The 14,246-nt window shown below is 41.5% G+C and overlaps 3 protein-coding genes across 3 annotated transcripts; 1 reads left to right on the top strand and 2 right to left on the bottom strand.

The window, feature by feature from the left end:
• Positions 1–5: 5 nt before the first annotated feature.
• Positions 6–1,927, bottom strand: LOC108068642 (uncharacterized). Its single transcript, XM_017158336.3, has 4 exons — positions 1,313–1,927; positions 975–1,250; positions 611–796; positions 6–544 (listed from the first exon to the last, which is right to left on the bottom strand). Exons 1-4 carry the CDS (start codon positions 1,814–1,816, stop codon positions 188–190), a joined length of 1,323 nt encoding a protein of 440 aa, XP_017013825.1. The 5' UTR covers positions 1,817–1,927; the 3' UTR covers positions 6–187.
• A 475-nt stretch (positions 1,928–2,402) lies between these two features.
• On the bottom strand, positions 2,403–4,393 carry LOC108068552 (neprilysin-1-like). Its single transcript, XM_017158195.3, has 2 exons — positions 3,335–4,393; positions 2,403–3,271 (listed from the first exon to the last, which is right to left on the bottom strand). The coding sequence occupies exons 1-2, from the start codon at positions 4,391–4,393 to the stop codon at positions 2,414–2,416; spliced, it is 1,917 nt and encodes a 638-aa protein (XP_017013684.2). The 3' UTR covers positions 2,403–2,413.
• A 6,357-nt stretch (positions 4,394–10,750) lies between these two features.
• On the top strand, positions 10,751–13,182 carry LOC108068558 (endothelin-converting enzyme homolog). Its single transcript, XM_017158208.3, has 2 exons — positions 10,751–11,372; positions 11,436–13,182. Exons 1-2 carry the CDS (start codon positions 10,824–10,826, stop codon positions 12,291–12,293), a joined length of 1,407 nt encoding a protein of 468 aa, XP_017013697.3. The 5' UTR covers positions 10,751–10,823; the 3' UTR covers positions 12,294–13,182.
• Positions 13,183–14,246: the final 1,064 nt, after the last annotated feature.

Genomic DNA, 14,246 nt, shown 5'->3' with positions numbered 1-14,246 from the left:
TCAAATGAGGCTGTAAAGGATAATCCTTTGCATATATTTGTATTTTTGTAAAGCACTATTTTAATTGAAATAATTTTACCCAAATCTCCAAAAAAGATTAAAGTTCACTCCTTCTTTCGAGTCTATACATACATTGTCATATAGCCAACTGACAATTTGAAAATGCAACATAACATTGAACACCGAGTTAATAGCGCAACCCCAGGAGCTCGTAGAGAGGGACCTCGGCCACGGATTCACTGGCGCTGGACTCCTCGAAGTCGCCGCTCTCCAGGAGATACTGGGGGCGTTCCAGTTCCGGATGGGCCAGATAGAAATCAATTAGGGCCGTGGTGCTGCGCAGGTGGGTTATGCCCTTGAAGATTTTCTCGCGGGTCAGCAGCTCCTCCGGATAGACAGTCTTAATGGCAGTATCGCCCGATCGTTTTAGCCAGGGGCGATCCTTCAGCGGCACAGTGCGTCCAAAGGCACTTAGCAGGGGTTTCTGATTGACCCGAGTGGCGTGATCATTGATGTGCTTCTCGTACTTCAGCTCAATGGCCATCTAAAAAAGAGATGCGTTATTATAAAGGTATTTCCGTTTATCATAAAATATAAATAAAGTACCCACATGCGGCTTGTTCCATTTATCGGCCACCGTCTGAGCTATGGCGTTCACCTCCTTGGGATCCGTTTTCACTGAGGCCAATAAGGTGCGATCACCCTTGATGGAGAACAGGTTCTTGACCTTCTCCGGGGTCAGATTGCTCTCCAAGGTGCCAAAGGAGTTCAACCACTCGACGAAGCGTTCTGCAGACTGTGGAGATTGAATTAAGAAAGATAGGTATAAAGCAATGATGACCAGCAATTTCTCTGCCGCTGCGCTGCTAGAGTTTTGACGCTCACGTACGCTGTAAATGCGTGCTTTTATTGTATGTGCGCTGCTTCTGCTGGCCACCACTGGTATAAAGTTTAGTTATTTCAACCATACTCACCGCATCCATGAGGTTCTCGGCCTGCTCGTCCAGCGTCACCATGGAGTAGTTCTGGCCGGGATGTTCGACGCGGCTCTGCCAGCTGACCCTCTTGTCCCGCGGGGCGCAAAGGAACTTGGCATACCAACTGGTCTTGTCCACCACGCGATGCGTGTGACCCACCGGCTCGTCGAGCTTCAGGTCGAACTGCTCGAACTCGTGCTCCATGCGCACAATATCCGAGTGCTCGCTCTCGTTGAAGTACTCCTCCACCTTCTTGCGGCCAATATCGAGGAGCTAAGATAGCCGAGGATTATTCGAGATCATCTTGGGGAAACCCTGAGGCGTTTAATACCCACCACCGTGTCCTCCTCCTCCTCGCTTCTCTCGGAGCTCTCCACGCTCATGTAGTCCTCGGGCCGCACCTCCTGCATCTCATCGCGGATGTAGATGTCCTCGTCGGACTTGGAGTAGTCGTAGTTCTGGATGCGCTTCACCCGCTCGCGCAGTCGCGGCGGCAGCACCAGGGAGTAGTCGATGACGGGAATGCGCGGCTGGAAGCGACAGGCGGCCGCGAACTCCACATCATCGATGGCCGCGTTCCAGTAGGCCTTGCCCACCAGCCCGTCGCGGTTGGTCAGCTTGGAGAATCCGCTCATCCCGGTGCTCGAGGATCGCTCCTTCTGCATCAGCTGCGGCTTGACCTCCATCCGCTTCTCCCTCACCGGCTGGCCCATCTTCAGACCCACGGTGGAGTCCAGTCGAGCGGAGCGCAACATCCGGTTGACCACCGGCCGATTGGACCGTGCCACAATCGTGTGTCGCACTGTCGACCCGTACGGGTGGTCTCGGTTCGCGGACATGGCCTCGACTGGGGCTGTAACAAAAATATTTAACGCTGGAGTATCGGAATTTTCGTTCGTGCCGTTTGTTTGTTCAATACGAGTTTGAGCAGCTGTCGTCCTATGACAACCAGAGTTTGTAGGTCAGTGTAGCACACTAGCAAACACCATATGATTTTTAGAAATGCTGTCTACTACTGTGTAAAAAAAGAAATTACTGCCCATACATTTTTTACTGATTGTCTGATTGTTTAATTATAATTATTATACCCGTTACTTGTAGAGTAAAATGGTATACAGGTAGAAGGAAGCGTTTCCGACCCTATAAAGTATATAGGATCTATAGGATCACTAGCCATAGATCACTACAAAAGCTAGACAGAAAGAAAAAGCTATCGATGTAAATTTGTGATCTCACAAAGTCTTATTAGTTTTAAAGAACCCCGGATTTGTTAAAATTAAATAATTTGCGTATGATGCAGATAAATTTTGTTTTTTATTCAAATATTAATTTGTATTTTTGAAAATATTTGAGTAGATACGAATATTTTTTGAGTGTAGGTAATGGCTTAAAAGAAATTAACCTATAAGCCTTCCCCAACCCGCGATTGACTCTCTCTACCACATACGACAAGTTTTGGCTGTTGGCCGCATGCCAGATCCCACGGGACAGTTGAAGGCCTGGAAAAAGTCTTCAGTGCTCGATAAGGCTGCAAAAGACATCCTCTTAAAATAGATCTTGTCATCGTAGCAAAGCCTCTGAGCGGATCCCAGAAAGAATAGCTGATTCGGCGACAGGTCTAGTCCTGGCATCCGCTCGTTGACATTCTCTTGCTTAGAATCCCCCAGGATATGCTTCACATGGCTCTGGTAGGCAGCAAATGTCAGTCGCAATCTACCCAAGTCACTCATTCTGTAGGCTCCATAATTGTCACTTGAAATCACGTACTTTTTGTAGTAATCCAAAAAGCATTCGACGCGTTTAGACAATTCAGTTTCCTGTTTGATAAGCCACCGGTAACTGTTGATGGAGCTGCGAGTAATGAGGTAACCTAATGCGCCGAATTTCAGCGAAAATGGCCAAGAGTGATGGTAAACGGGCGGTAGCAACTGAGTGTATAGGTTAAGAAAGTCTTCCGACAGATGTCTTTGTGATTCGGATTGTTTGGAGAGTTCCGATGAGTGACGGGTGCTGAATCGATTGATTTCGACACTGAGGCGTTGCAGATTTATATTGGTCGCAGCGTAACTATCGTCCACTATTTTCAGGAGGCCAATTTCCCGGATTATGCGATAGGCGAGTAAGTTGTACTCGGTAAAGTTGAAGGGAGATTTGATATGGGATTCTTCCAGCAGTTCCGTCTTTTGGGACTCCGAGTCCAACCAATCGGCTTCCTCCAGCGACCTTCGCATGCTCTTCTCCAGTTCCTCCACAATTTCAGATACTTCCAACTGAATTTCTCGAGTAAAGTGTTCCTTTAATGAAATTATAAATTTTTAAATTTTAAATATGTATTATCTTTGGTCCCCAAAACTTACCGCTATATCGAGTCTGTTAAATAGGAACGCCATAGTATTCTGCAGCTTTGTGGCGCAATAATCTGCCTGGTTTTTGGTGCCATTAAGTTTGGCGTCGAATGTGTACAGCAGCTTCATCGCTAGATAATTGGCAACCGCCTCGGGATGACGGGCACACACCTTGTCCATCTCGATGAAGTAATAATTACAAAATTTGCTCTTCTTTGATGTGTCCCGGTTCCAGACGATCTCAAAGTAGTTAGCCTCCAAGGATTTGCAGTCCCCAAAGTTGATAAATGTTTCCACCTTTGTCGCCTCACGCCAAAATGCGAAAACACCGTCGATCACCTCTGCAATTTTGTCCTCTGATAGCTTAAAGGATCTCAGGTATCCTCGCATGCGCTCCTCGTTGAGTGGGTAGGAAGAAGGGCTGACGATGGCGTTCTTCTGAATGGTGGTGTCAAATCCCAGCTTTGGTTGTGGATTGAAATAAGGGAGGAAAGGATACAGATCGTTGAGCTCCTCCTGGAACAGACCCTCTGCTCCGTAGTTGGTCAAGTGGGCGCTCATGTTAACCCAGTTGAAGTTAGAGGCATTCCAGGTGGCACCATCGACGGCAGGAAAACCTCCGATCGAGCGAATGAGGCTTAGATAATTCGGATCAGCAGCAGGAAACGGATGGAGATCAGCTCCCAAACAGGCGTTGTAAAACCTTTGAGCCACCGCAAGTTCGCTGGACACATTGAGAGACTCCGCCAGATCCATCCTGTTCAATAATTGTTTTGCCCTGCCCACCAGGTGCTTCGTAATGTCATCCGGGCTGTTTTTCGAAACCGGATATCGGAACTGCGAGTTGGGTACATAGTTTCCGCAGGCGTACTCGTAGAAATCGTCACAAGGTGCTACACTCAAGTTCATGTAGGACTTCATGAGGTCCACATGAGACTGTAGGTAATCACTTTTTGAGCACGCTGTTCCCTTCTCATCGCCCTTCGTGGCAAATATTAGTGTAATAAAGTAGATCAGTAGTCCAACCAACCTTAGGTTGATCGCACCTAACCCAATTATTTTAAATTTCATGTTAACCAACCGATGTTGTATGTTTTCCGATTTTATAGGCCGACTTGTCGATTCAGAACGCGAGTTTATACTGCCAGCTCATTGAAAAACAAACTTCGTTTTATAGGCTCAGATTGGAACTCTAAGTTTTGCAAGTTTTTTGCAGGGAACGAAAATAACTGTTATTGTAAATTTTTCATACAAAAAAATCACGCACTTAGAAGGGTCCTAAAAATTTTTTAAATACACCACAATTTTTATTAGACATTGTAGTTTACAAATCCGTAATGATTTTTATTTTTTGATTTTTATAATAAAACTCAAAAAATAACTGTTATTTTTTGATTTTTATGAATAACAGTTATTCCCTTGACATTTTTGAAAAAATGAAATAATTAAAAAAAACATAATACCCGTGCTTTTTATAACTTACTAAAAATTTGTTAAAAAGGGCAACCGCGCATATTTTATACCTATATTTTTTTAAAAATTTGTTTACCCACAAAATCGCCATAAATCAAGTTTGAGTTTTATTTTGATCACGACGAATAACTGTTATTTGTCAACTTTTATTATAAAACTCAAAAAATAACAGTTATTCTTTGAGTTTTACTTTACAAATCAGAAAATAACTGTTAAAGTGTGATTTTTAAAATAAAACTTATAACAGTTACGTTCCCTGGTTTTTTGAACAACATATATTTTTTTAATAATAATAACATTCTTATCTACTACAGCAATGTGTGCCCTTGAGTTTTGAGATTTCAAGTAGAGAAATAATATATGCACAAATATTCGCATTGCGATAAGGTATAGAGTATGTGCCACACGATATGCTCATTTTTTGCAATGCCTAATCTTTATTTTAAAATAAGTTTTCTATACACACAAAACAAAACTTTGTAAAATCAACTGTTATAATTGTAAAATTTTACTAATTAAATAGTTACTTTCACAACAACAAATACACACAATATTTAACTCACAAAATATTATTACTTTTCGTTATGATTTTGCAGAAATATTTTAAGAACGACTAGAAAGTCCGTTGGGGTAAAACTTACACACTTTCACATAAGAAATGAGTGACTTCAAGGGAACCGCTTGCATTGTAGGGTTAAGGAAACCAGGGTCTACTGGGGTTAAGATTTAAGTGAAGCCATTAAGGCAATAATTGCGCATACGACCCGTTGGTGCGCTGCGAGCATAACGGATGGCTAAAGGGCGGCAAAAAAACAAGAGCGACTCACACAAATGTACACACACATACATAGGTAACAAAAGCGGAGGCAGGTTAAATTTATACCCAAAAGCCAACAGGTTGCCCGAACCATCTGTTCTCGCTTTCCATGTGTATGTGTACACAGACACCTCACGCACACACACTCCCGCAGGCAGACACCTCTGGCCATTTGATGCTCGCTAAGCTGCGTCCCACTCATAAACAAGCCACTCATTTGCAGCCAATGCCCAAGGGGTTAATCCCCCCGAAAAAACCCCTCCCTACTCCCCCTATTCAGGGCGTGAAATTGGCATGCAAATTTTATGATTTTTGTTCCAATTTAATAATACAAAATGGTACACAAAGAAAATGTAAAGCGTTTCAATTTAATTCCCACTTTGTTAAATTGATTTTGTTATCTAATCAACATTTGTAAGAAAATTAAAGTGGGAATGTATAAGCATAATAATTTAAATAGTTTTAATTAATCATAATTTTAATAATATATTCAGTATAAATTAATTAATATTTTTGATTTAAAACGTAAACACTATTTAATTATAATTATGTTACACTTATTTATTGGTACCCATTAAAATAACATAGAAGAACATAAACCTCAATCACTTTGTTGTTTTAATTAATACCCGAATATTTCCACTATTTTCCGCATAAATAAAATGTTAACTGTGGGCATTTCAATGATTTTTTGTGGCATCCGACTCACCTTAAGTCCCTTCCGTACGAAACCGGAAATGAATCACGTCGCACAAAAACTGAAAATCCCAAAAAGGATAGGAAATAAGCGCGAATAAAATGCAAGCGGCAAACGACAGGAAGGCAAAGCAACAATTCACCCATAAAGGCAGTCATGGTAGTACTGAAATCCACTCAAACAGCCGAGTGCCAAGTGAAACCCACTCGAAGAGCCGAACGACGAACGAAACCGAAAGGAGGCTCGAGCGGCGAGTCCTTTTGGCGGAGTTCCTTCAGTCCGTCCTCGGCTTTCGAGCGTTATAGTCGCGAGTTCGGATCGAAGGAACACTGGGCGAGTGAGGAGCCCTTAAAGTGGTACTACCAACAACAAAGGCCTTAATATTTTAGCCAATGCTAGAAAGTGTTAGTGTTGTTTTCGCTTGATTCCAGCCAATTCGGAACGCAAAAGCAGTGTTGTGCAATACCGTGAAATTAAATTGCAAATCGAAGTATCTGCGGGCGATATTTTCTCATTTAATTCAGTGTTTTTCCATGTGGCCCACTTTGTTAGTGTTGTTAGTTGACTTGGCCTAATGGCCTTGATGTCGCCATCGAGTCGGAGTGACACGCCGACGGCGCTTACGCCCACTAAAATGTTTGTTCTTTGATGTTTTCCTTTGCAGAATAAAAGGGGAAACCCATTGCCAGCGAAATTATAATCAAAAAACCGAAAAAGTAAATCTACTTGAGAGATATTGAAAAAAAACGAACCTCAATGAACGGTCAAAATAAGAGTAGAAATCGTAAGCGAAAGGCGAACCAAGTTTGTAGCATACTTTTTTGGGTTTACGTCATGTTTGTCTACGCGAACCGCCATTTGTGCTTGTGTGCTTGAGTCCGCACACAAACACGCACACCATTATGTCGCCTGTATTCGTATTCGTGCCTGTGTCTGTGCCTGTGTTTGTGTTTGCATTGGTGTCTGTGAGCCAGAATGCATGCCAATCAGAATCAGAAATCAGTATCCTGACTCCTGAATCATCGACAGTCCAAACATCGTGCATTGCTTTTGTCCGCCTGGGCTAATTAGCTGCAGGTAGCAGGTCCTTGTGCCGTTTTACGTAAGTGTCCTCCCACATCCTCCACATGCATTTCCTCATGAGTACCCAATTAATTTTAAATGCCACACACTCCCCTCTAACCAAGTGCCTTGCATTGTCTGTGTGCCGCCTACTTACCAAACTGAAGCCATACTCTCGTGCATTTCCCCACACATCCTTTCAAATCCAAGCCCACTTCATGCCCACCACTCGAATACTATTTTCCACACTCGAGCTTAATTGAGGAATGCTGACTTGAAACGCATGTATGTATGTATGTACTTTCACTGCACTTTAAGAGGTCTTGTTGCATTTATCATTTATTGCATTTTCCCATAAACTAAGCTTGGAATTAAGTTACATTATTCTGCTTAGCATAGAACTTAATTAGTGATAATCTCCCCAGTATTTGCTTTGCAAAATTTTCGTTATTGGTCATTTTCCTCTAAGAAACACGATTAATATTTTTGAATAGAAATATAAACGAAATTTAAAAATAAAGAAAAGGGTAACATTTTTTAAAATAAATTTAAGGAATTATTTGGGCATATCTGACTTAAGTTCTGGAATGTTTACCTTGCAGGCTGGCGTTTGAATAATTTTTCCTAGATCCTCACTTTGAGTGCCGTTTGCTTTTTAAATTGAACGACGAGTGTAGGACTGTAATTTCCTTCACCTATTTATAAGCATGAATATTTAAACGATTTCCGCCAGCATTACCCTGATATCCCCGACATCTCGATTTCGATTTGGCCTTTTCCGCTTCCTGTCAATCTGCAATCTGCTATGGAAGCGACATTAGCGCTCGACTCTAGAGGACTCTATAAATAAATGAGAGTTACGGGTGGGTGAGGAAGTCGTGGCAGGGGCTGCGGCGATGGCATTTCCATGTCCTGCATGTCCTTTTCCCCTCCCCCTCCACGAGCGAGGGATTACTCATACGTCGTTTAATATGAAAATATAATTCGCTTTTTGTTGTGCCATGTCGTCTGTGCCCTGTCCTCCAGACTTGGCCGCTGTGCGTGTGGCCAAGAGATATGAATATGGTACCCCATCCGATCCTCCTCCTTTCCACGCCGCAGGGCACAAGGACCGCAATCAGCTAAGCAAACGCGTCAAATGCATGCATTTTCCGCCAGCCGAGCGACAAGCTCTTAATAGAACGAGGAAAACAGCGGAGTGAGGACTCACCGATGTGGCCAATGCCCTGAAAGCGTAATGGAAAATTTTCATTAAATTTGTAAGCAAGGCAACATGAGTTCTACTCCTTCCAAATAAATAACTCAGAGTGTGTTCAAAGTTTAAACCAGAAAAGAGTCTGCTTAAATAATATTTAAATTTAATTATTTAAATTAAAATGGTATATAAGTTGTTGGCGTTTAAATATTTCAGTGAAAATAAGATTAAACCGACATTTATCATTAAATTCGAATTTCTAATAAATATAAATAAAAGCTGTATAGCAAATGAGATTTTGGCCTATTTAAAATCCAAACAGATTGCCAGAGAGCACCGGCAAAAAGTTATCAAAGCTTAAGCTACCTTTTATCCTCTTCTTTGGAACAGACTTAATTAGTGAGGCAGTGAGTCCTTTGAAGAGTATCCTGAAGAGATGAGTGGAAGCGCTGACAAGCGTGTTAATTTGCATAGCTTTGCGAAGGATTCCGAGCGCAGATGACACATGAGGTGCATTCGAGTGAAATTTGCACACAGAGTGACGCATATTCGCATTCATATGTTAGCTTTTCAGGTCGCAAAATATTTACCCAGACATAACAATCCACTGAGAGGTATCCAATAAACGTTGCTCTTCGATTGTCGGAAGCTAAGCCCGTGTCAGAGATATGTTCGTCGAATAGTGATAACTTTGATTGGGAATCTCAACATTTCCACATTAAACATTTCAACGACCGCGGGAGGCGGGGAAATTCCGAGCAGGTGCAAGGACTACAATGCATTCTCCCCCCATCCGACCGTCACTTCGATCTATCGGGGGAGCAAGCAATGTCAATCTGGCGAGGATGTCACTTCGCCACCAGCCCCCTGCTTCTCCTCTTCCTCCCCCCCGCTTCCGGCTGAAAGTTTTCCATGGAAAATGGGAAAAAATCGAAGCGTTTGACATGTGACCAACATGTCAGGGGAGTTGCTCTTCCTCGGTCTTTTCTGTTTTTTCCTCAGGGCGTGTGGAAGGTATGCATTCAATGCAACCAGGCAGCCAGGTGGGAAACCATCTTAGACATCGAGCCAAGAATTTTTCAGATACGCCACACTGCAAAAATCATTGCGCAAAGTCATAAATGAATCTGTATTTTTACTTAACTAAAAAGATTTATTGATCGAGGTGAAAAATCTGGCCGATGGGTTGACAATGGTGTACAGCTGTCAAAAAGATATTTAACAATTTGTCGAAATAATAATAATTATTAATTTGGAGAAAATTTTTTAGAAAATAGGAATATACCTATATTTTTTTTCCAATTTTTCATTAATAAAACTTACTCTTGTATTTAACTAATATTGATAAAAAATAAAAGTTAATTAATAAAAGGGTCAAATGAACACTCATGGTCACTGTCGAATTCTGCGTTTCCTGATTCGATAACGCCTATCAGAATGGAACATTTTTGAATTATTTATGTGGAGTATAATACAAAAAATGATTATAAAATATAGATAAGGCATTGCAAAAAATTAGCAAGGCGTTTGGAAAGTACTTTATACCATATCGGAGTGCGAAACTTTGACCACACATCCTTTCTCTACTTGAAATCGCAAAACTCAAGGGCACACATTGCTGAAGTAGATAAGAATGAAAGTCAGAACAAGCTATTATAAAAAAATAATTTAATTTAAAAAACTTGTCCAGACATGGAGCACTTACAGTTCCAATCTGACCCTATAAAAGGAAGTTAGTTTTGCAATAAGCTGGCATTATAAATTCGCACTTCGAATTGACCAGTCATCCAAGTTCGGAAAAATTAAGATGAAATACAAAAAAATTGGATTAGGTTTGATTAGCCTGATCGCACTAATAATGGCCACAAATGGCGAAAAAAAGGGAATCGCGAATCTCATGAAGTCCTACATGAACTTGAGTGTAGCACCTTGTGACGATTTCTACGAGTATGCCTGCGGAAACTATAAATCCAACTCTATGCTCCGATATCCGATTTCGGAGAACAGGCCGGATGACATCACGAAGCACTTGGTGGGCAGGGCAAAACAATTATTAAACAGAATAGATTTGGCGGAGACTCTCAATATGTCCAGCGAACTAGAAGTGGCACAAAGATTCTACAACGCCTGTTTGGCAGCTGATCTCCATCCGTTTCCTGCTGCTGATCCGAATTACCTAAAACTCATTCGGTCGATTGGAGGATTTCCTGCTGTCGATGGTGCCAACTGGAATCCCTCTAACTTCAGTTGGTTTAACATGAGCGCCCACTTGACCAACTACGGGGCAGAGGGTCTGGTCCACGAGGAGCTGAACAACGTTTATCCCTTCCACCCATACTTAGATCAACGACCAAAGCTGGGGTTTGACACCACCATTCAGAAAGACACCATCGTCAGCCACTCTTCCTACCCACTCAACGAGGAGCGCATGCGAGGATACTTAAGATCCTTTAAGCTATCAGAGGACAAAATTGCAGAGGTGATCGACGGTGTTATCGCATTCTGGCATGAGGCAATCAAGGTGGAAGAAGATAACACATATGGACACTGCGAATCCTTCGAGGCTAACTACTTAAAGATTGTGTGGCACAGGGATTTATCCACGGAGGACGAATCTTGCAATTCTTACTTCGTCCAAATGGACAAGGTGTGTGCCCGGCATCCTGAGGCGGTGGCCAATTATCTATCAATGAAGCTGCTGTACACATTCGACGCCAAACTTAATGGCTCCAAAACCCAAGAAGATTATTGCGCCACAAAGCTGCAGAACACCATGGCGTTCCTATTCAATAGACTCGATATAGCGGTGAGTTTTGGGGACCCAAGATAATAGAAATTTAAAATTAAACAATATATAAATTATTTAAAGGAGCTCTTTAGTGAGGAAATTAATTTGGAAGTATCTGAAATGGTCGAGGAACTCGAGAACAGCATGCGAAGGTCGCTGGAGGAAGCCGATTGGTTGGACTCGGAGTCCCAAAAGGAGAAACTGCTGGAAGAAACGAAAATTAAGTTTCCTTTCAACTTTACCGAGTACAACTTACTCACCGATCGCATAATCCGGGAAATTGGCCTCCTGAAAATAGTCGACAATACTTACGCTGCGACCAATATAAACCTGCAACGCCTCAGTGTCGAAATCAATCGATTCAGCACCCGTCACTCTGCGGAACTTTCCAGGCACTCCAAATCACAAAAACTTCTGTCGAAAAAGTTCCTTGGCCTATACACGCAGTTGCTACCGCCTGTTTACCATCACTCTTGGCCATTCTCCCTGAAATTTGGCGCATTAGGTTTTCTCATCACTGTCGATTCCATCGAAAGCCCCCGGTGGTTAGGAAACCGGGAAGAGGAATTTCGTAAGCGCGTCGATTGTTTTGAGGATTACTACAAAAAGTACGTGATTTCAAGTGAATATGATGACGTCGACAAAATGATCGACTTGGGTAGATTGCGACTGACATTTGCTGCCTACCAGAGCCATATGAAGTATATCCTGGGGGATTCTAAGCAAGAGAATGTCAACGAGCGGATGCGAGGACTAGACCTGTCGCCGAATCAGCTATTCTTTCTGGGATCCGCTCAGATGCTTTGCTTCAATGACAAAAGCTATGTTAAGCAGATAGCTTTTGGAGCCCTATCGAGCACCGAAGACTTTTTCCAGGCCTTTAACTGCCCTGTGGGATCTGGCATGCGTCCCACAGCCAAAACTTGTCGTCTGTGGTAGACAAAAGCTACGGTCAGACAATCAAATTATTTGAACCAAATTATCTACGTTGGTTATGATTTTTCATAGAAAATGTTTGAAAATTATTGGCTTACTTGTTTTCTAAGTTCATGCCAATCCTAAATATGATAAAATAATTTGATCATCTGAATGTAGCATTATTTTTCAGGGACCGTAAATAATCATTATTTGAGATTTTTATTTTAAAAAGGCTACTGTGATATTTTGTTTTAAACGTCAAAAATAACGTTCTTTTTACTCTTGTCCACAAAGTATATGCATTTTAACAAATCTGGAAAGCAAATTAACTGTTATTTGTTCATGTCTATAAAGTGCATAAAAACCAGTTAAATTGTTGATTAAAACTTGTAAAAACCTCAGTAGGCCTTTTAAAATAAAAATCTCAAATAATGATTATTTACGGTCCCTGTTATTTTTCAAACAATAGTTCCCCACACGCAAACGAATCTGCTTAATAATTATCGAAAATATAAGATTTTTATTGAATAAAAAACAACACTAAGCTGCAGCATACGGAAACTATTTATTTTTAACAAATCCGGGGTTTCTTGAAACTAATAACTCTATGAACATACGACATTTAACTTGATGGATACGATAAAGTCGTACTCGCTTTGGATTCCCCGTTTGAACTGCGTTTACCGAAAAGTTTCCCAAGGAAAGGAGTCTGAGAAAAAGGACCTCAAAGCGGAGAAAATTTGCCAACTTTCGGAGGGGAAATGATTTCTAAGTTTGTTTTGCTGTCAAAGTGTCTACAAAAATGTGGTTGTCAAATTTTGAATAAAATATACACTTTTACTCTACGAGTAACGGGTATAAAAAGACCCCACAATCGCCTTAAATGATTTTAAAAAGTGTCTGGCGCCCACATCATTAAAAATTTCGGAAAAGTAAAAATTCTGTTGTATTGTATTTATCAATACCTATCAAAATGGAGAAGAAATTTTTCAAATCGGACAATTTATATCTCCATCTCCTTCGCACTCCCTTTAGCTGAGTAACGCGTATCTGATAATCGTGGTGCTGATCAAGAATATATATACTTTATGTGGTTAGAAACGTCTGAAGGGCGTTGCAAACTTCTGGCTGAAGTCATAATACCCTCTGCAAGGGTATAAAAATATGTCGTGTGGCATATAACTTTTCTATGCCCCTTATCGCAATTCGAATATTTGACAATCATGCTTGCTCTACTTGACATCGCGAAACGCTGGGAAACACATTGTTGTGGTTGATAAGTGCACTCATAAAAATATCTTTCAAAAATTTGGAAATCTCGCCATTGAATTGCCAAAGGTTGGCGATTAATCAGCGAGATTTCTCATTTTTACAAATAAATTTTTTTGAGTGTACGTTTAATCCGAACAATATTTCATTTAAAAAGCTTGCAGATAAGAAGCACTTCCAGTTTTAATCTGAGCATATAAACTGAAGTACGTTTCAAAATAAGCTGACAATATAAATTAGCGCTTTGAATTCACCAATCGGTCAGTAAGATCGGAAAAATAAGCCATGCAACATCGGTTGGTAAACATGAAGTCCAAAATAATTGGGTTAGGTGCGATTAACCTAATATTGGTTGGACTACTGATCTACCTTATTACATTTGCCACGGAGGGCGATGACCTACAGTCGCATGCGACTCTCATGAAGTCCTACATGAACTTGAGTGTAGAACCATGTGACGATTTCTACGAGTACGCCTGCGGAAACTATGTACCCAACTCGCAGTTCCGATATCCGATCTTCGAGAATAGCCCGGATATCATCACAAAGCACCAGGTGGCCAGGGCAAAACAATTATTGCCCAGGATGGATCTGGCGGAGTCTCTCAATGTGACCAGCGAACTAGAGGTGGCCCAAAGATTCTACAACGCCTGTTTGGAGGCCGAACTCTATCCGTTTCCTGCTGCTGATCCGAATTATCTAAGC

Source organism: Drosophila takahashii, chromosome 3R, assembly GCF_030179915.1.
Source record: "Drosophila takahashii strain IR98-3 E-12201 chromosome 3R, DtakHiC1v2, whole genome shotgun sequence".
In the NCBI taxonomy this organism is placed as follows: Eukaryota; Metazoa; Arthropoda; class Insecta; order Diptera; family Drosophilidae; genus Drosophila; species Drosophila takahashii.
The sequence above is the reverse complement of the archived record's forward strand: the minus strand, read 5'-3'. Positions and strand labels throughout refer to the sequence as shown.